Source organism: Homarus americanus, unplaced genomic scaffold, assembly GCF_018991925.1.
Source record: "Homarus americanus isolate GMGI-L3 unplaced genomic scaffold, GMGI_Hamer_2.0 scaffold24922, whole genome shotgun sequence".
Taxonomy (NCBI): Eukaryota; Metazoa; Arthropoda; class Malacostraca; order Decapoda; family Nephropidae; genus Homarus; species Homarus americanus.
The window spans coordinates 6,165,541-6,188,841 of NW_024722610.1; the positions used below are offsets into that span (position 1 = coordinate 6,165,541).

A 23,301-nucleotide genomic window follows, 5' to 3' on the forward strand; every position below is an offset into this window, starting at 1 on the left:
AAAAATAAAAATAAATAATAAAATAAATAATTAATATTGAAGTGATAACCGTGGTAACATTATGAAATTTACTTATTACTACCATGCTATTGTACTATTCCAGATGATACTAAATGTTACATAATACTTCCTTGAGATAAATGTATATTATATATCAGGTACCTCAAAGAGAGCTCAGGTTCTCAACTGGCTCAGCCATGTTAATATTGTTATTATTATCCACTCTGTATCTGTATTTGTCTGGCTAAATAAAATGTTTCAATCAATGTTTCAATCGATAAGGGAGACGTATCAGGGTAGTAGGGGTTGATCCAGGGTTGCTTCACATTGTAGTGGAGGGTGAGTGTTGCGTCACAGAGTAGTAGGGGTGAGTCAGGGTTGCGTCACAGGATATTAGGGATGACTCAAGGTTACGTCATGGGATAGTAAGTGAGTCAGGGTTGCGTCACAAAATAGGGTTGGGTATGGTGCATTTGTGTCAAGAAACAATGTAGTATCTCATCTTTATCCTGCAGCTCATCTGTGCGTGTCTGTCTGTTAGCTAAGTTAAAGTTAAACAAGGCAATTAGACAAGATTGTATAATGTACAGTGAAACCTCGTTTAACGGACTAAATGGAGAGAGAATTCGTTATATCGAGGGTCCGTTAGATGTGAACCCCCATTTAACGGATTATATGGAGAGAGAAGTCCGTTATTTGGAGGTTTAAATGTTATAATCCGTTATCTCTTGACATATATGAGTGTTTTGTGTATTTTCAGTAGAGAATTTTTAATCTAGTTTCAAGCTTTTCTCTCTCGTTAGGTTATGTTAGATGAGTGTTAGGTTAGCTTTAGGATAGGTTAGTGTTAGGTTTGGTTTAGGTTAGGTTAGCGTTAGGTTAGATTAGCGTTAGGTTAGATTAGCGTTAGGTTAAGTTAGCGTTCCCGACAGAAGCGTATATTCATCTTGTAACACCTCAAGTTAATACAATAATCATCACACGGGAGTACCGACCACATAACCAAAGAAGACAGTTCACGATTCTATACTCGGGTCGGCAAAAGCCTCCAAAAGGCTAAGTACAGTCATGATTTTTGTTGTGATTAAGGCTATGCATAAATCAGGAGTCGATTGTATTACGTTAAAGGCGGTGTTTAGGTTTAAGGTTTACTGATCTACACTTGTTTATAGTTTAGGTCACGAGCATAAGAAATAAATGAGAGGGGGAGGGAAGGAGAAAGGATAGGGAAATACAAAAGATCTTCCTCTATCTTCTATCTCAACTCCCAATGACCCACTTATTGCCCCGAGACCCCGAGTCAAGAGAGCCAACCAGCCATGCCAGTCAGTATCTTGCAACAAGCCGTGAGGGATGAACGTCACTCATATTTCAGTATAATTTTAGGAGTCTTGGATCTTCTGCATAGCCTCTACACTTTCTGTCCTGCACGTGTGTCTCAGAAACTCAGGTACTGTACTTAAATTAATTAATGTTATATAAGACGTACAGATAGCAGCTTTTTTAATTTATTTTCTTTACCATCCATTTTCTCTGGGAAAGGACAAATTACCTAACTTAAAAAGCCTTGATTTGGTCAAGAGGATGCATGATGATGATGATGGGATGGAGAGAAGAGAGCCATTAGCTCAGGAAGGTGGAAGACAGTGTAGGAGGAAGGTAAAGGTTGGGAAGTGGGAAATAAAGAGGGAGATTGATAGCAGGTGGGCTGTCCACCTTGCATGTTTGCCTATGTGTGTGTGTGTGTGTTAAGGCGGCGGCACACTGGGCACTTTCCTCCAAACGTGTTTGGCAAATACTGTCCGGCCAGCAAAACAGAGATGTTTTGCTTCACATCGGGATGTAATAATAATAATAATAATAATAATAATAATAATAGTAATAATAATAATAATAATAATAATAATAATAATAATAAACGGTTTATTGAAAAAGTTTGCAGCCCTAAGGCTGAAAATATACATTGGACATAAATGACTTATTACATACATTGGTGGTTTAACAAAAGCCTTCATTAGAGAAAGGTGAAGGAACATATACAGTGAACATACAGATTAATGTTTACACACGTACTGTAGATCATGTGAGCTGAGGTGTTGAACAGCAGACACGTAGTGTAGTAACTCCCTCACAGATGGCGTTATGTTTGTTAGCGCATCTGCCCAACGCAACGAAAACAACAACAAAGTGTCTAGACGAGGTTCGACATGGATCTCGCTACTACAGTTGAGGCCTTGCAGGATTGTGCTATAGTTCTTCACTTGTTGAAGCAAGTGAGGCGTCTGCAAAGGCTAAAGAAATACAATGGATGCGTCGTGAAGTTTCTTTAAAAGTGGCGGCGGCTGGCTGGTTAAACAAGACCCTGAATAATGATTTAATAATACTTTTACTTTTACATTTATCCTCTTCATCACTGATCGGCTCGTTAGCCTCTTGGGCGATCGGTCACGTCTCTGATTACTAAAGAAGTTTTAAAGTGAGGAATAAATAGAAATATGTCACCATTTTCGTGTTATATTTTAAATTATCATTGTTTCGTTATTTATTTCAATTATTACTTGAAATTATATTAAGCACATTTGAGCATTAATCCGGCCATAAAAGATCTCCAACAAACCGTTGTCCATTTCTAGTAACAGCCGAAATCCTGCTGCTTGTTGGACGTTTTGGCCAACGACCAACAAAACGGGCGACATGTCTGGAGGAAAGTGCACCTTACTCACAGGCCACCAGCTGTTCCCTCTTGTAAATCAGTTGGTTCTTAAAGCTTGTTGCAGCCATCAGCCGTGCGCGACCTTGTGTCCTCTTTCTTCATGGTGGTATACGGTATTTAAGGAAGCCTTGTGTGTGTGTTGTTGCTTTTATTTATCTGCTTCAAGAACTGAAATATTTAAGCACGTATTCTAAACCCCTTGTGTACGGGTTGCCTCTGAGCTGAATAGAACTGTCTGGCGTTAGCGAAATAAAGTATTAAGTGGCGTCTCTGCAGTGGAAGGGGTTTAAGGACTGTAGTTTCATAAACTAGACAACACTATTAGCTACTTTTTTTCTTGTATGTTCCTATCAATTTTTTTGTACTAATTTTTCCTCATTTTGTGATGCAATGTGGTACAGAATTTCACGAAAGGAAAACTGAAATGGTAAAACTTAATTTCAACCCAGCAGCAACATCTAGGACCACTCTCCTTTACTTCACTAATGAACCAGGTTTGAATTATATAAGAATATTAAGTGGTGTCCGTTCCTGTTAAAGCAGACATAGAAAACTTTGAGAGCAATTTTTAAGAATAATTTAAGAACCTTTCAGAATACAAACCCAGGATTTTGTCGTTATGTGTGTTCGCATCAGCAATTAAAATCTCTAGACAGTAATCACGTAATTTAGTTCATGTATTATACAGTGAATAATTACAATTTAAGAGGGTTGACGAATCTATTTTTAACCATGGTGTCGTGGGAAGGCTTATGGCGTTTGCTCAGGGTCAGGGTACGATGCAAGTTGCCATCCTCAGTACTTTGATATGTATAGATGTAACGGGCCGAGTTCTTCTCATTTTATAATTTACCATCCAGATATTCTTTTCTTTTAGTCTTCTTATTTATTCATATACTTATATGTTCTTTGTAGCATTCTTTCCAATGAGTATCCTGTTTTATATAGTTATCCTTCTTCAATTCTTTACATATAAACGTATTCTTATATATTCTTATATGTTCTTTATCTCTATATACCTTATATTCTTATATAAGTAACTCTTATGCTTCTCTGCTTATATTTTCCAAGTCAATGTTCTTTCTTTTCATTTTCTTTCATATATATTATATTCTCTTCCATATATTTTGTTCTAGTTATATTCTAAACCATGGATTAACCTGGGAAACCATGTCTCTCTTATTACCACACTTATTATACTTACAACGGTAGCCTGCCACCACCCAGAATTTTATTAGAATATAACATATCTTAGTTAACTGATAGGTAGCGAGCTTCTAGGCATGCGAGTCAGTTATTTTCTGAGAACCAATGTGGGAAAGGATAGAGTGGTGATACTCGTAGATTACTAATTCAATATTTATTAACACAGTGAGTGAATAAGATGTTACTTCAATTCACCCAGACAAAACAGAACCGCAATTTATTTATTAAGTCATCAAACACTTCAAGAACTTATTACCTCATTAAATACCTCCAAATACTTATCACTTCATTAGACAATTGTGGTATTATTACTGACAAATGAGATTCAGTAATTGGTATACACCAGATATCACTGGACCCTCAGGTCTTACTTTAACAAGTAACAAATTAACTCTTCACTTCTTGGTTATATCGTTATACTCTCAGATTATCATTTCATGGTCACTACCGATTAATACATAACACACTGGACAACTCCACAATTATCTCAACATACAATACCTCCTGTTAATTCGCAGGGAACAACATGGCACTTTTAACTCTCATTCAGTGGTTCAATACTTAACCTGGGATACTATATTTCTGCTAGTTATCCCCCAAACAAGATACAATAATACTTAGGCCCATGTAACTGTGAGGAGTGCCCCAGGGTAACGCTGGTGTAGTGGACGTCTCCCCTACAACTGCCTACAACTGCGTAGCCACAGCCACCACCTGCTACCGCCTTCCCTAGCAACCAACCAGATGTTACCGTATCCTAGCAACGAAACTAGGAACCGGCGACTTCTCGGGTTTTCCCAACATGACTCATAGCGGCTGCTGGGTATATAAGCTCTGTCTCTCCATTGAGATTCATTCTGACCATTCTTCTTGAACAAGCAACACCTCCTCCTCCGCCGCTGCCTGGCTGCCTTCGCTTCTCCTCGCCTGCCTGGCGGTCCTCGCTCCCGCCAGCGAGCATGGCGACCCACCAGCATGTCCTTCTCTGAGCTTCCTCACCAACCAACTCTCATTCTGCCCATCTTCCTGAACAAGCAACACCTCCTCCAGCAAGCTCCACGCTGTTAGCATTCATTCAATCAGGAGGCCAGCAACAGGCAACATCTTCTCTAACGAAGCTCCTGCACATCTACCTCCTTCAACACGCTACTCACCGAACGTCTTCTATTGAGCAGCTCCCCACCACACGGCACCTCCAGCACCAGACTGTCTATCATATAACTTATATTATATAAGAAAACCACATTAGAGTTTCCTTCCATCCTGAGTGCTTGACAACATTAATATCTCGATACCCCTACAAATGGTGACTCCCGGAGATTAGCACTCACACAGGATGGAGGAGACACTGATCACGCTCCCAGCCTTCAAGCAGACACCGGCTCCTCTTCCTGCCCCACGCACAACATCCTGACGACCCCAGCACACCCGTCCTGCCTCAGACGCCGACCCCGGCCCAGCAGTAACCCCTGACGCGGCCTCTGTTCCTGAATCCGGACCCACACACACACCCCTCTTTTCTCCCTCAGGTACTCCCTGCTTATGTCCTGCACCCTGCTGCTGTCGTGGACCCAGCTGCTGTCACGAGCCCTAATCCGCTTCTGCTGATGCAGCCCCTGCTCCTGACCCAGGCAAACACACACCCCAGCAGGCGCATCTGACGACCCTGTACCTGTCGTGAGGGAAGCACAACATTCATCGCCTCCACACACCCTTTTTCTCCCTCTCTTCTCCCACAGATAGTGTGTATCTAGACAGTTGTATTTCAGCGATCGGCTCATCACGCCATCGCCGTTGTCTCACATGAGGCATGCACCGCCCGGTCTGCCTCACATGTGCTAAGCAACTCTACAGACAACAAGTCTCCTACACCGCCTGGAGGGAAGGGGGAGTATTGTAGTGGACGTCTCCCCTACAACTGCCTACAACTGCGTAGCCACAGCCACCACCTGCTACCGCCTTCCCTAGCAACCAACCAGATGTTACCGTATCTTAGCAACGAAACTAGGAACCGGCGACTTCTCGGGTTTTCCCAACATGACTCATAGCGGCTGCTGGGTATATAAGCTCTGTCTCTCCATTGAGATTCATTCTGACCATTCTTCTTGAACAAGCAACACCTCCTCCTCCGCCGCTGCCTGGCTCCCTTCGCTTCTCCTCGCCTGCCTGGCGGTCCTCGCTCCCGCCAGCGAGCATGGCGACCCACCAGCTGTCCTTCTCTGAGCTTCCTCACCAACCAACTCTCATTCTGCCCATCTTCCTGAACAAGCAACACCTCCTCCAGCACCTCCAGCACCAGACTGTCTATCATATAACTTATATTATATAAGAAAACCACATTAGAGTTTCCTTCCATCCTGAGTGCTAGACAACATCATATCTCGATACCCCTACACTGGTCTCTACAACAATTGAAGATCGCTGTTAGGGGTCGGTTGTAGACCGACACACGCCAAGGGAGCTGGCGCCTGATTTGCAGGAAACGGACTTCCCAGTTTAATCCTGTCGAATTAACGGCATCGTCCAACCCGGCTACAGACCCAACGTAGCCGATGAGTATTCAGCTCAACACACTGGAGAGACGTTGAGGAAGAGTCACAAATGCGTCAATATTTAACTTCAACTATACAAAACATAAGTCTGGCAACGGTCCAGACAATATCTAAATCTCTATGTTACTCGACTTAATTGGCACAGAATTTACTATGGTAACACATGAACACTGATATTCACAAAATTGACTAAGTTAAACTGAATTAATAGGCGGCGGGGAACACACGTTTACATACCTGGATAAACGTTGAGGAAGAGTCACGAATGCGTGATTCTCCCTCGTGTAGAGGTATATACGTACGTGCACCCGCGGGGCAGCTTGGGCCTCCGTATTCATACCAGAAAGGTCGATCTTACCAACAACATAACTTCTCTACCATTTTGGATCACCGTATACTTAGTTATGAACTCCGGTGTTCTTGATCAGGGTAATTTCCTATGTATATTCATATAATCTAATCAGAGGTTGAGCTTGCCAGGAAAAGGTGGAATATACACGTTGATAACATTAATTCTGCAAGCTCAGGCCTGAGGCGAACAAGGAGCTATTCACGGGGAGAGCTAGATCTTGGAGATTATACCAGTTGACAGAATAGTTCAGGAGATTAATGACTTTCTTAAATAGACAACTGACACTAACTAAACTATAAACATCAGATTCTCTGATGTCGGGGCGACAAAATGATATAACTTCAGGCGCGATCAGAAACTCATGAATATCCCCACGGACGACATAAAATACGCCACTCTAGCTGGCAAACTCGACACTCACTTGACACGTTTTACTAACAATAAGGACAGTTGAAGTGTTCAACACCACTCACAATGGATCTTGAATGTTCCATCTGTAAACAGTCATATCTAAGTTGACTCAAAACAAGGGTGTTCTCTCTCACACTCAAATTCATTTTATAGAGAGGTTGGTTTCAGTAAGTCAGAGAAAATGGGATAACAGAGGACTGAGGTGTCTTGAAGCGATGAGAAAACGGACTCCTCTGATGGAGGACTCAAACGAAAGCAGAGTTACATGTTTTGTGGGCTATTGAGCGAAATATGAATCATCTGATTTTGGCGCTAACTGACGTGTAAGACCGCGGTTGTTACAATATGGATATGTATTTTTGTAAGCTCCGAGGAGAAAATCCTAAATATATTTTGTGGGTTTGAAATGGAATTTGCCCAGGAGCGAATGATCCCAGACCAGGGTGGAGAGACGCTACGGCGTTGTTTACATAACAAAGACGCGTCGGGTGGGCACAGTAACAGATGTGTCCCACGTATTTCTTGCTCTGATAGGGTGTGTTTGATAGATTGAGCATAATAAATGTTATATGAAAAATGTGATGATCTCGTGGAGGTAGTCTATAAGCCAGAATAAGGCTAATTCTAGCTTTGCTCTACAGACATTCACCCTGGAGTGAGTCGACAACAACAGCCACTCCCCTGTGTTATGCTGGTGGGTTGGGTTTATTATTTATTGTTTAATTCCTACTACTGTGTGGTACCAATATGTGAATATGACAACAGTTGATGCTTGTTTTGTAAGTATAATGTAATACACTAATGTATAATAACTAGTTATGTCTGATCTAGGTCCCAGCCTTTTCCTTCTCGGGTGATTTCTAGAATAAATAAATGAGAGAAAACTACAAGTGTGTGTCCTATCCCTGCTTTGTGCTTTGCTACATATGTATATAGATGAATATAAAACGAATATCAGACAGTATAATTGAATAACAAAGTACATAAAATAATGATGGTGTTTGATAATTAATTTAATTTTGTACACAAACGTGGTGTAACTTTAATTAATTAGCTTTAGTAGTTAGAGTATATACGTATTTAATAACAAATTATCTACCCGATTTGGAATATCCACCATAAAAATCAAACAAACAAACAGCGCTACTTTTTCCTCTGGGTCTTAGTAAACAATTAAGGCTTTATTCCGTCAGTACCAACAGCTTTAGAAAACGTGTATTGGAGGAGACGTGAAGCTGTTAGAAAACGTTCAGTATGACGTACTATTAAATGTAGAGAGAAACACATTACTGTACCACTGTGATGTGTACACAGCTTGGATAACACTTTTTTGTATTCCTTTTTAATGTATATTACTTATTACTGTAGTTTTGTCATTTTTTCCTGATAATTGTTTGATGTTAGGAAGAGCATTTGTAATCATCCAGGGAATGTGTGTGTGTGTGTGTGTGTGTGTGTGTGTGTCAGGAGAAATCATTTATTGTGTCTTTCGTCCTAAAAATCAAGTATAATAGTCTCTCTCTCTTCTCTCTCTCTAGTCTAGTCTAAAGCAAGCAACGTCAAAACAAAACTTTTTGTGACAAAATTATGTGAAGGTTGACTGAAACACCCGTGGCGTTCGAGAGAGAGATCATGGGTGGCAAAATATGTCGAGGGAATATAAATTAAAAGAGGAGATTGTCAATTAGGGTCAACTGGGAGACCCTATAGATCTCAATTCAGTCTTAATATTACCAGTTAAAACTTGAGTATTATCGTCTGCGATCTGATCGTCGTGCTGTTAGCCTTGTTGACAAGGGAGGGAGCGGGGAGTAAATGTCTCGCTCTCTTTATCTTGAGTAACAGTCAAATGCGTTGTTTGTTTCTGCCTCACACGAAAGGTAAAATCTCCTTGTTTCTCTCAGACTAAAGCTAGATTTATATGTTTTTTATTTCAAAACTAGATGTCGTATTTCTCTTATACGAAAGCTAAAACTCATTTTATCTTATAAAATTAACTATATATTTGACTTGTACGAAAACCAGTCCTTGACATCTTGCTGTCATCCACACAACAATTTAGATTTTTTATATTATGAGTAATATTTATAATGTCCCTTTTTAATCACAAAAACTATCAATGCTATAATTTCAATGATAAACACTGTTTTTATTTACTTTCAGGAGTAAACCGTAGTGTTAATAAACAAGAAGACAACAAAGATGGTGGAGGCACTGGATGAGAACAAACAGAGGGGTAACTGGAGCAACAAGTGGGACTACCTCCTCTCTCTGGCTGGTTATGCTGTCGGGATTGGCAATGTGTACAGGTTTCCATACTTGTGCTACAGGAACGGTGGAGGTAACACGGAGCACTTGCAGATTAGACCCCCCACACCTTGGTTTACCTGGAGATTAGTATACCCCCAGCTTATTTCACCCGAAGATTAACAACAGCTTATTTCACCTGATAAATGTTAAAAATGATAAATATCTACAGAAATAGTTTACCATAAATAATTAAAGCACTCCGGGAATTTCTCATTTTCTCTCTTGGTTCTTTATAGAAAATGCACTAAGAGAAACTATTGTAAATATTAGTTGTGACGAAAGAATTATGCAGGTATACAAAACTAACATAGATTCTTGATGAACACACAAACATTAATTTAGAGGAAATTGTAACAAAAATATGACAAGCAAAAGACGGCTGCTCATTGTAAGGTCAGCCGCCATCAAGGTAAAGGTCACCTGCATTATTGAATTGATCCTTTGGTAAGACCAGAGTGATACTGTACTGTACTTTAAAATATCTTGGAGACCCGGAAGTGAGTGATTCACGCTTGATGGATTAGATATTCATAGATAGATATGTGGAGAAATGGGATGCTTGGTTCACACTCAGGATGGGATGGAGAAAGGAAACTCACAATGTGCGGTGTCCTGCCTAGAAGGAGAGTTGGCAGTGAATGGTTGTCAAGGGCAGTTGGTGTCAACGACCGTCTTGGCAGATATTGCAAGTCAATATCAGTCCCATTCATTGACAACTGGGACAACTTCTATGGCAGAAGGGACCTTTATGCTAGGGATGGGGTGCACCTGTCTAGGGATGGAGTAGCAACCCTGGCTGGAGCTCTAGAGGGGGCAGTTCAAAAGATATCGAAGTCTTTAAACTGCTAGGGGAACATATGAGCACGGGGTGGAGGAGACTGCAGTGGGAGCGGGTAAACAAAGTGAAAGATTACAGGGAAATAGTGTTAGGAATGATGACAAAACTAAATTAGACAGGGAGTTTAAAACTAAACGCGGTAAAGGGAGGACTCAGAACACGACTAACTTAAATGTATACTACGCGAACAGTAGAAGTATGAGAAACAAAATGGATGATATTAGGGCCTAGGTATGTACCGAAAAAATCGATATACTAGCATTCACTGAAACATGGATCAACCTAGACACACGTGAGTTACCAGTCGAATACCAAATTGCGGGTTACAAACTGTTCCATACCGATAGGCAGACCAGGAAAGGAGGCGGAGTAGCAATCTATGTTAGGGATAATCTGAAGTGTGAAATAAATAAGGAAATAAAAACTGAGCGGAATACAGAAACAATTTGGATAGAATTAATCGACGGTAGAGTCAATGAGCGACTTATCTGAGATGAAATGCGCAGGGCTTCCATACACAACAAAGTCTGTATAGTAGGCGACTTTAACCTTGGCCAAATAGATTGGACTGACCTTACAGGTAACTCAGAATCAGAGGATTTTCTCGAGACGATCCAGGACTGTTTTCTAAGTCAACATATAACCGAACCCACACGGGGTAATAATATACTCGATTTAGTTCTGTCAAACAGAGAAAACCTCATTAGCAGTGTCGAGGTAGGGAACGAACTTGCAAACAGCGACCACAAAGAAATTAGATTCCAGTTAGATTTTCAGGGCAGACGTAAGGAAAATTCCACTAAAGTACCAGATTTCAGAAGGGCGAACTTTGACAGTTTAAAGAGGCAGCTGAGAGAGGGGATGTCGCGCTTGGCCGTGAACCTGACAGATGACACCGACCTGATAACGAGATCAGAGATTGCCGAGTTCCACGACAATTTAAACAGTGAGTTACTTAATGCACAAAGGCAGAACATACCATACAAAAAACTCAGATCAGACAACAATGACCCTAAATGGATAAATAATTATTTAAAGAACATCATCGGCCAAAGGAAGGCTATAGGTAGAAGGATAAATCGTGGCGAAATTCACCTCCGGGACTATTATAGGGTATTGGCGAGTAGGGTTAAAACCGAGATAAGGAAAGCAAAGAGGAATAATGAGGTAAGGATAGCAAGGGAGGCGAAGACAAACCCCAAAGGATTCTACCAAATGTATCAAACTAAAACACGAGAAAAGATTGGACCAATACGGTCAGACGACGGCGAGCTCACTGATAACGACAGAGAAATGAGCAATAATTTGAATAAATATTTTTCAACAGTTTTCACCACCGAAAATTTAAACATCATACCCGAGGCACCGACTCTATTCAGAGATAGTGAAGAAAACAAATTAAGCGAGATAGTAGTGACTAGTAACAATGTTAGTAAGCAAATACGCAAACTAAAGCCTAATAAGTCACCTGGTCCCGATGAGATATTTGCCAGAGTATTAAAGAAATGTAAGGAAGAGCTTAGTATGCCCTTAGCAAAGTTGTTTAACATATCCTTAAAAACAGGCGTAGTACCAGAATCCTGGAGGATAGCGAATGTAATACCGAATTTCAAGAAGGGGGATAGATCACTATCCTCTAACTACCGCCCAATCAGTCTAACATCAATAGTAGGCAAATTACTGGAAGCAATCATTTCAAACTCTATTCGAAATCACCTGGAGAAGCACCGATTGATCAATGATTCCCAGCATGGCTTCACAAGCGGACGTTCTTGTCTAACTAATCTATTAACATTCTTTTCATCAGTTTTCGAATAGGTGGACGAGGGGCACAATTATGATGTGGTATATCTTGACTTTAGCAAAGCCTTCGACAGAGTCCCCCACGAAAGACTAATTAGAAAGGTAGAAGCTCATGGCATCAAAGGTAACATCCTTAAATGGATTAGGGCGTGGTTACAGGACAGGAAACAGCGAGTGAGCATTAACGGCAATAAGTCCCATTGGAACAACGTCACAAGTGGAGTTCCCCAAGGCTCAGTACTTGGACCATTATTATTTATTATATACATAAACGACATAGATATCGGCATAGACAGCAACATAAGTAAAGTTGCTGATGACACTAAAATAGGACGTGTTATTAAATCTGACGAGGACTCAGCAAAACTACACGAAGATCTAAACAAATTTTTCGAATGGTCTGAAAAATGGCAGATGAAATTCAACGTGGACAAATGTAAAGTACTCAGTATAGGAGATGTAAACAGGGAAACCAGATACCAGATGAACAACGATGCCATAGAGAAATCCGACTGCGAGAGAGATTTAGGAGTAATGATAAGTAGGAACCTTAAGCCAAGTAAACAATGTGTTTTTGCTCGTAACAAGGCTAATAAAGTACTTGGGTTCAAACAAAGGAGTATTAGTTACAAGACTAGCAAGGTCATCCTAAAACTGTATCTTGCTCTTGTGAGACCACACCTGGATTAGGCAGTTCAGTTCTGGTCACCTTATTACAGAATGGATATAGAATCCTTGGAAAGAATTCAGAGGAGAATGACAAGACTAATACCGGGCATTAGGAACCTTGAGTTAAAGCATCTTAATTTGCACTCCCTCGAGAGACGTAGAGCGAGGGGCGACCTGATAGAGGTGTACAAGTGGAAGGCAGGGCTAATCAAAGGGGACATTACAAAGGTACTCAAACTATCCAACCAGGAGCGAACTCGTAACAAGGGTTTTAAATTAGACAAATTTAGATTTAGGCGGGAAATAGGTAAACACTGGTTTGGAAACAGAGTAGTGGATGAATGGAACAAGTTACCAAATATCATCATTAACTCGAATACGCTGAATAGCTTCAAACATAGGTTGGATGCTTATATGAGCAATAGGGGTTGGGTGTAAACGGGACTGCCCAGTATGGGCCAATAGGCCTGCTGCAGTTTCCTCCATTCTTATGTTCTTATATACATGTTGTAATGGATGTACAATGCAGCTTGGTGCTGGGAAGGCAGCATGGTTACAAGCGTGATGTAGAGAGAGCTGGTTGGTGAGGATGTTTGTGGGTCGCCATGCTCGCCGGCGGGAGCGAGGACAGCCAGGCAGGCGGAGGAGGAGGAGGTGTTGCTTGCTGGTTGGTGTAGGTAGAAAAGAGACAGGTCACCACGAGGTCAGGTCTTAAATAGCGGGGGGTAGGCGTGGCTTAGTAGTTGACCCCCGCTCCGTGATGTATGGCGGCGCTGGTTGACCTAGACCACGAGGCATACACTGGGGAATTGGTGGAGTCGGCTACTCAGCGACAAACAGCGTTTGTAGGGGAGAAATCCACTACAGATAGACAACAGAAGATAGATAGCTAGATAGGGGGATAGATAGATAGATAGACAAGTAGTTAGGTTAATAGAAAGATAGGTAAATAGACAGATAATCAAGGTTCACCTGAAGATTAGCCCCTAACTTATTTCACCTGATGATAACTAACTACCTTAATTCTACCTGCGGGTTAGTTTAGGTTAAATTAGGTTAGTATAGGTCAAGTCTGCGTTAAGGTAGGTTCGGTTCGGTTAAGTTAGTATAGGTTAGGTTAATTTAGCTTAGGCTAAGTTAAGTTAGGTTAATTTAGCTTAAGTTAGCTAAGTTAGGTTTGGTAAGGTTGTCAGTTTAGATTAGAGAAAAAACAATGGTTTAAACTATCTCATGACTGAAATTATTATTATAATGTGTTAACAAGTCTCACTTCACACTTAACAAATGACGTTAGAGGCAGTTTTGAACCACACCGACCTTCTACCCAATTACAGACGCTTATTTAACTTCATCTCAGTCTTATTACAAAATGACCACAAAACATCACGGTACTAAAGTGCATTAGTTTATATTAGAAGAGCACCATAGTGTATAACCTAAAGCAAACGGAAGAATAAATACTGAGAATGTTATGGCCATATTGCAATACTGTATTCTTATCAACACTTAAGACATAAATTTACAACGTTAACGAGCAGCTGGTGTTTTGTAACTACTCTTGCAGGCGTCTCTTGTTGCATATGCATGTGTAAAATTGGCCTCAGTTTTTGTCTTGTAGTTTGCTGAACACGACTACAGTTGGCCTACTTGTTGTGTTGCATATATTGGTGAATTGCAACGGTGTTGGTGGTGGTGGTGATGATGATGATGATGATGATGATGATGATGATGATGATAGAAATAATAATAATAATAATAATAATAATAATAATAATAATAATAATAATAATAATAATAATAATAATAATAATGATAATAATAGTAATAATAATAACAACAATAACAACTACAACGACAACAGCCACACCAACAATCACGATAATAACAACAATATCAACATCTAATTAACCTTTCACTCGACAGGTGCGTTCCTCATCCCTTACCTGTTGATGCTGTGTGTGCTGGGACTGCCTCTTTTCCTCCTCGAGTCTGCAGTTGGTCAGTTCAGTTCGTGTGGGTCTGTCTCTCTCTACAATGTCTGTCCGATATTTAAAGGTAAGTGAGAATGATAGATAGAACGTGAGAGAAAGAGAAAGATAGGTAGAGAGTGGAAGGGAGAGAGATGTGTTATAGAAAGATTAGAATATCCGAGTACCTGGTAATAACCCCCAAGCTTATTTCACCTGAGGATTCAACGCCTTAACGCTACCTGGGGGCTAGGTTAGGTTAGGTTAAGTTAGCGTTAGGTTAGGTTGAATTAAGTTAGTTAGGTTACGTTGAGTTAAATTAGTGTTAGGTTAGGTTCAGTTATTAAATTATGTTAAGTTAGATTAGATTAAGTTAAGTTAGATTAGATTAAATTAAGTTAGATTAGATTAGGTTGAGTTAGTGTTAGGTTAGGTTAGAGTTAAAGTAGGCTTAAAAACAAACACAATTAGGTTCTATACGGGAGTCAGGGTAAGAGTAAGATTTTAGAGTAAGCTGGCTGAGAAGGGTCTTAGAGTAAGGTGACCACGGCGTGAAATCCTTGCTTAAGTGGTGGCGTCTCAGGCCGTAGTTTGACCTCATTCACCCGAGCGTTAAAAATGTTCTTGCCTCTCTCCTCCTCTTCCTCTTGCTCTTCTTCTTGTTCTGCCTCCTTCAATTCCTCTTCTCCATTCTGCTTATCCTGCCTTGTCTCTCTTCTTTTTCTTCCTCTCCTCTCTTTCTTTTCTTGTTTCTCTTACCATGCTTCTTCGCTTCCTCCTTCCTTGCTCTTCCTCCTCCCTTGCTCCTCTTATTCTCCTTCTTAGTCTTTCCTTTCTTCTTCCCCTTCTCCTCTACGCCAATTACCTTTCTCCTCTTTCTCCTACCCTTCTCTTCCTCCAAACCTTCTCTCCTTTCTCTTCCTCTCCTCCTACTTCCCCTCCTCCTACACATCTTCTTTTCCTTCTCCCCTCCTTCTTCTCTTGCTCCTTTTCCTCACTCTTCCTTCAGCCTCCCTCCTTTCCTGCTCTTCTTCCTTGATTCCTCCTCCTCCTCCTCCTTCTCCTCCTCCTCCTCCTCTTAGTCTTTAAAGCCCTCATGAAAGTCGAGATTTTCTTCTTCTTTTTTTAATAATTTTTTTCTCATTTGCCAAAACAATTTTTTTCTCGGTCATATTTTCTTAGTCAAAGTTTGAAAGTTTGTCTCGAAGTCAAATATATATTTTTTTTAGTTCTGTAAGTTAATTTTCCTTCGTTTTCTATATCAAGTTAAAATAATTATTCAAGTTACCTGGTATGATGGCTGATTATAGCTCAGTGACCAGGTATGATAGATGTAATGAAGGCTTAATTATACTAACATCCTATCATCATCATTATCATCCACAGGTCTCGGCTATGCGTCCATGCTGGTGAACGTGATCGCCAGCACCTACTACAGCGTGATCGTCTCCTACCCCATCCTGTACATCTTCTACTCTATGAAGCCCTCACTACCCTGGAGCTCCTGTGACAATTATTGGAATACTGAAGGCTGTCATGATGTGAGTTAGAGAGAGAGAATACAATCATTATCATCATTATTACATATCATCATCACCACCACCATCACCACCATTATCACCATCACCATCACCGCCATTATCACCATCACCACCACTATCACCATCAACCAACATCATCATCACCACCACCTGCCCCTCACTAGCCGTCTCCCTCTCCACCAGACGTTTCCTGAGGTCTTCAACACCACCCTGGCGGAGGACACACCATTTGTTTTACCTCCTGAAGATCAGAAAGTCTCACCTGCCGACGAGTTCTTCCAGTGAGTGAGATAATATAGCTCAGTGTCTGTCTGTCTGTCTGTATCTGTTTCTGTCTTCGTGTCTGTGTCTGTCTGTATCTGTTTCTGTCTGTGTCTGTCTGTCTGTTCTTGTCTGTGTCTGTTTCTGTCTGTGTTGTCTTTATCTGTTTCTGTCTGTGTCTGTTTCTGTCTGTGTCTGTTCCTGTCTGTGTTTGTTTATGTCTGTGTCTGTCTGTCTGTGTCTGTTTATGTCTTTGTTTGTCTGTTTTGTCTTCGTGTCTGTGTCGTTCTGTATCTGTTTCTGTTTGTCTGTCTGTTCCTGTCTGTCAACCTCTGTCTTCCTGTCTGTCTGTCTCTTTTTTTCCTCCACCCTTGGATCTTAACAAAGTCTTTAAACTGGCCTTGTGAGAGGTAAGGTGTGTGTGTGTGTGTGTGTGTGTGTGTGTGTGTGTGTGTGTGTGTGTGTGTGTGTGTGTGTGTGTGTGTGTGTGTGTAACGCTTTATATACATGAAGAAAAGTGTTTAAGTTCCCAGGCCTCCGTAACTACAGTGGCTGCCTGAGTTTGTGTGTAAATAATGGAAATTTAAAGTGGCAAGTCAATTACTGGTCACACGTCGCTTCCTCCTGCCTGGCTTCTCTCCCTTGCATTAACCCTTTGAGTATGATCATTTAGCATCTTGAGTACGATGACTTAGACCTTTGAGTATGATGACTTATCACCTTGAGTACGATGACTTAGCCCTTTGAGTTTGATGACTTATCACCTTGAGTACGATGACTTAGACCTTTGAGTACGATTATAAGTCCTTGATTACGATTCAAAACCTTCACACCATCTATCTACCAGTGACTTCATCTACCAGTGACTTTATCTACCAGTGACTTCATCTACCAGTGACTTTATCTATCAGTGACTTTATCTACCAGTAACTTTATCTACCAGTAACTTTATCTACCAGTAACTTTATCTACCAGTAACGTCATCTACCAGTAACGCCATCTACCAGTAACTTTATCTACCAGTAACTTCATCTACCAGTAACTTTATCTACCAGTAACTTTATCTACCAGTAACTTTATCTACCAGTAACTTTATCTACCAGTAACTTCATCTACCAGTAACTTTATCTACCAGTAACTTTATCTACCAGTAACTTTATCTACCTTCCACCTTCAGTAACTACATCTTGGAAATATCCGGAGGTATCGAGGAGCCGGGAAAGTTCGTGTACCCTCTTGTTTGCGCCTCCTTCTTCACCTGGATCTTCGTGTTCCTCTGCATCTTCAAGGGCGTCAAGGTGGTGGGCAAGGTAACTTTACACCTGAAGGTTAATTAGTTGACTCTACTTCTTATTCAAGGTGATGGGTCAAGGTAAATCACCCAAGGTTAATTTTTTACGTCTTATTCTAGGCGTTAAAGGGGTGGTCAAGGTTAATTAGTCTCTATGTCATATTCAAGGTGAGTCAAGGTAAGTTTACACCTCAAAGTTAATTAATTATCACTACGTCTTACCTGATATCTTGCCGTTATCGACCAATAGCATTCCTCGTTCACTTTCTTTGTATTAAACTTTGTAAAAGATTGATGTTGTTGGCAGCTCACAAAGGCTCTTGAATGTTAAAAGAAAATGGATTGCCTAAAGATTAGCCAGAACCAGCTTATTTCACCTGAAGATTAACCACCCTAATGTTAACTTAACCACACTTAACCTTACTTGACATTAACCTGGCTTAGCCTAACCTTACTTGCCATACATTATCCTAACCTGACTTGACCTGACCAGACCTAATCCCCAGGTAAACAGTACGGCATTTAATCACCAGGTGAAATTAGCTGGGGGGGGGGGGGTGGGAGACTAATACTCAGATAACCCCTAAAAAATATATTTTTACCAGATTTTACATCAAGCAAAACATTTTAAGTAAATTGAGGAAATTTTCGTGACTAAAAAAAATGAACGGGATATATACAAAAAATAACGTGATATATAGAAAAAAAGAGTGATAGAAAAAAAGTTCCATTAGTGTTTGAGTTAAGTATCTGATGAATTAATGCTAGTCAAGGTGGATGACCAGAAAACTTAAACATGACATAGGAATAAAGAAAGGAATATATAACAAATTAAAGGGAGGGGAGGAGCAGCTCAGAAATAGGTATAATGAACTATCTAGGAATGTTAAGAAAAATGTAAGGAAAGCAAAGAGAGACTATGAAATCAAAATAGCAAGAGAATCCAAGGCGAATCCCAAGGGATTTTTCCAGGTATATAGGACAGAGGTCAAGTGCAAAGTTGGGCCTTTAAAGTCAGGGAGGGGAGAAGTGATAAATGGCAGTGTAGAAATAAGCAAGGCATTGAACAGCTACTTCTTATCAGTTTTCACAGAAGAAATTTGAGATGAAATTCCAGAGGTGGAACTGATATTTAAGGGAAAGGAAGAAGAGAAATTAAAGAATATCACTATCAGAAAAGAGGATGTTCTTAAGAAGATAAATAAACTAAAGAAAACAAAATCCCCAGGGCCGGATGAAATTTTCCCTCGAGTCTTGAAAGAGTGTAGGGAACAGATTAGCGGACCCCTCGTAAACTTATTTACAAAATCATTAGACACTGGAGTTGTGCCAGACTTGTGGAAACAGGCAAATGTAGTACCCATATTCAAAAAGGGAGACAGAGCATCAGCGTCAAATTACCGGCCGATCAGTTTGACGTCAGTAGTGGGGAAATTTCTTGAATCAATTATAGCAGATAGCATCCGATCGCATCTAGAGAAAAGCAAATTAATCTACGACTCTCAACATGGGTTTACAAAGGGAAAATCTTGTCTAACAAATCTGCTAACGTTTTTTAGGAAAGTCTTCGAGGTAGTAGATAATGACGAAAATTACGATGTTATTTACTTAGACTTTAGCAAAGCATTTGACAGAGTACCGCATCAGAGGCTTCTGAGAAAAATTAAGGCTTATGGTATCGAGGGGAAAGTTATAAATTGGATAAAATCATGGCTCGCCGATAGAACGCAGAGGGTCAGCGTAGATGGTGTTAAATCTGAGTGGGACCGTGTAACCAGTGGGGTTCCCCAGGGGTCAGTACTAGGCCCACTCGTGTTCATAATCTACATAAACGATCTAGATACTGGGATCAGCAGTGACATAAGCAAGTTTGCGGATGACACCAAAATAGGGCGGCAAATTAATTCAGGGCAGGATGCAAATGCATTACAGGAGGATCTAAATAAACTGCAGGGGTGGTCTGAAAAATGGCAAATGAAATTCAATACCAGCAAGTGCAGCGTACTTATTATTGGAAGAACAAATACTTATAATGTATACAGCCTTAACAACATCAATCTAGAGAAGTCGACTTGTGAAAGAGACCGAGGGGTACTTGTAAGCCCGGACCTACGGCCTAGAAAACAGTTCGTTAATGTTCGAAATAAGGCAAACAGAGTATTGGGTTTTATACCTAGACGTGTAAGTAACAAGAGTGCAGAGGTCTTATTGCAACTGTATCTTGCGCTAGTCAGGCCGCACCTCGATTATGCGGTTCAGTTCTGGTGCCCCTATTATAGAATGGATATAAATTCACTAGAATCGGTGCAGCGAAGAATGGCAAAAATGATTCCGGGACTTAGAAACCTTCCATATCAGGATAGGTTAAAGAAACTTAACTTGCATTCCCTAGAAAGACGAAGAGTGCGGGGAGATATGATAGAAGTATTTAAGTGGGTGAAAGGAATCAATAAAGGGGATATAGATAAAGTTCTTATAATATCCGAGCAGGATAGGACTCGGAGCAACGGATTCAAGTTGGATAAGTTTAGGTTAAGGAGGGAGATAGGAAGGAACTGGTTCACAAATAGGGTGGTGGACGAGTGGAACAAGCTTAGCAACTTTGTAGTAAGTGCGGGAACTCTGGAAAGTTTCAAAAGGAGGCTAGATAGATTCATGGATGATAGAGAGTGGTAGTAACTCTCGACAGGAGCTGTCATGCACAGGCCAACCGGCCTATTGCAGACTCCTTATTTACTTATGTTCTTATATGATAACGTAGTAGTGTACATGAGCGGCCATTAGCACTGGGGCAGCAATATTTACATAAACGGTTTTATGTTGATTCATTTAGTTTTTTATTGTTATTTCATTTATTTTGATGTTTAGTGGATGTGATGGATGTTGGAACTCTCTCTCTCTCTAAGACGTTGAAACACTCGTGAAACTCCTGATTTATTCCAAGCGATGTTTATTGAATGTGTCTATGTCGTGTGTATATTTAGTGTCGTGTCCTTCAAACGTCATATAAGTGTCCTTGTAGCGTCATATAAGTGTTCTTGTAGTGTCATATAAGTGTTCTTGTAGTATCATATAAAAGTTGTGGTTGTGGTGTTGCAGGTGGTGTGGTTCACGGCGACCTTTCCCTTCGTCATGCTGTTCATTCTGTTCTTCCGAGGGGTGACGCTGCCGGGCGCATATGATGGCATTGTCTACTACCTCTACCCTGACTTTAACAAACTGCTGGAGCTCAGGGTAAGTCAACGGTATATACACGTAATACACCGAATACATATATAATATAACATACACATATTATACAGCTCATACACACATCATATATCTCATACACACATCATACGCCACAAATTACATTCACATATTCTCCCTCTCACTCACTCACTCATTCACCTCCTCCTTCTTCAGGTATGGGTCGACGCGGCAGTGCAAATCTTCTTCTCACTGGGACCTGGCTGGGGCACTCTGGTCACCATGGGATCCTTCAACAGGTTCCACAATAACTGCCTCCGCGACTCCCTCTTGGTGCCCATCGTCAACTGCGCCACGTCAATCTTCGCTGGATTCGTTGTGTTCTCCGTCCTAGGGTTCCTCTCTCATAAGTTGGGGACTGCTGTTAGTTCTGTGACTACGGCTGGTGAGTAACTGGTGATTTATTTTGCCGCTTGCAGCGGCTACTTTATTGTGTGCACCCCACACTCATCTTGTGAGCGGTAGCGCAAAAGGATTACAGAGTAGGGTTTACAAAGGGTCATAATAATTAACCCCCGTTGTCAGGATATTATGGCACTGAAAGTTACACAGTATTTCATTTACATTATTTGTTTAGTTCTATACATAAAGGGTAACTTAATAATAATAATAATAATAATTAACGGTTTATTGAAAGAGCATGGCAGCCGGAAGGCTGAAAATATACAATTATGTGGGAATGGGTCTCTTGATTTACAAATGATGTACAAGTAACATAAGTGATACAAATATGACATATAATAATTAGGTGTTGCTAATTTTTACAATGGTTGGGACTGGGCTGTTCTTGTAGCAATCAGTTCGTGCTCGTATGGGCTGGTGTGTGGCCAGGACAGTAGCTGGGGCAATGGGTGCTCCATCCTTCAGGTTACGTCAGGTGAAGCTGTGAGGTCAGGTTAGGTCAGATCAGTCACAATCAGTATTGCTGTGTTTTTGAGCTTTTCCTTCGAGTTAAATTGCCACTTTCTATATCACTTGTGGGTTAATCGTCAATCTTTGCACTGTACTGTTGGTGTGAGGTTGTTGATATATCCAGATGGGAAGGAGGAGATGGGAAGGGAGAGCCCGACAGACCGGGCTGGCAGCTGTCTCCATGGTCAAGAGACCACGGCCGCGTTAGCGGGCAGCGCCGACTGCACACGTCCTTACCCGAAGAAGGCTGAGAACAGGCGTGTGAGGCAGTATGTCTGGCCTCACACTTTGTTATTCACATTTACGTGGGAGGTATTCAAGCACATTGCGTATTTGGTTCTGTACATGAGAATTGATATAGTTACTAAGTGCAAAAAAGTGGATACAATCTTAATATGTCGGCTTTCTTGTCATTAGAGATGAAGTGTTGTGCCATTTCACACAGTGTGCTTGGACCTGTCCTAAAGGTTCTATCTTCACACAGTCGAGGTCGTGGTGTTCAGAGTGTGTGGCCATATGTATATTTTACACACTTTAGTTTTGTTTACATCTGCTTGAAACATACTGCATACAACAATCCCTACAAAATAGTTATTTCCTACCAAACCGGAGATTCCTTACCACCAGGATCCCTTCCTAGGCCTAACTAAACGTGTCACTAATACCTGATACCCCTAGGGCATTGCAGAAGAATGGACAAGGCACTAGACAAGGGTCAAGGCTAGAGAAAGAATGGACACGCTGTGGAGAGCGTCTCATATCACGTGATCCAGGACATTTGCTAGATATTTTATATAATTAATTAATACTACTCTTGATTTGACTTAACAGAGTAAGACAATGATGCATATTAATAACATACATAAATATACAATTAACCTAAGTAACTAAGAACAATAATAATATAATAAGTACAATTAACAAGTTAATAGCTTGTGTGAAAAGGAGGCGTGATTGATTTTGATTTTGCCGCTTGCAGCGGCTACTTTATTGTGCACCCCACACTCATCCCTTGAGCGGTAGCGCAAAAGGATTACAGAGTAGGGTTTACAAAGGGTCATAATAATTAACCCCCGTTGTCAGGATATTATGGCACTGAAAGTTACACAGTATTTCATTTACATTATTTGTTTAGTTCTATACATAAAGGGTAACTTATTCACAAATGCGTGAGTACAGGCGTGTGAGGCAGTATGTCTGGCCTCACACTTTGTTATTCACATTTA

General features: G+C 40.7%; 1 protein-coding gene across 2 annotated transcripts; it reads left to right on the plus strand.

Moving 5' to 3' along the window:
- Positions 1 to 1,339: 1,339 nt before the first annotated feature.
- On the plus strand, positions 1,340 to 21,548 carry LOC121862945 (sodium- and chloride-dependent glycine transporter 2-like; the record flags this gene model as incomplete). 2 transcript variants are annotated; one of them, XM_042361398.1, is given in 9 exon segments in its annotated part: positions 1,340 to 1,450; positions 7,876 to 7,928; positions 9,398 to 9,575; positions 14,778 to 14,909; positions 16,208 to 16,362; positions 16,546 to 16,643; positions 17,801 to 17,933; positions 21,014 to 21,148; positions 21,320 to 21,548. In XM_042361398.1, coding segments are annotated over 7 exon segments (1,021 nt in total), but the record flags the coding sequence as incomplete, so codon positions are not given.
- Between the last annotated feature and the right edge of the window lie 1,753 nt (positions 21,549 to 23,301).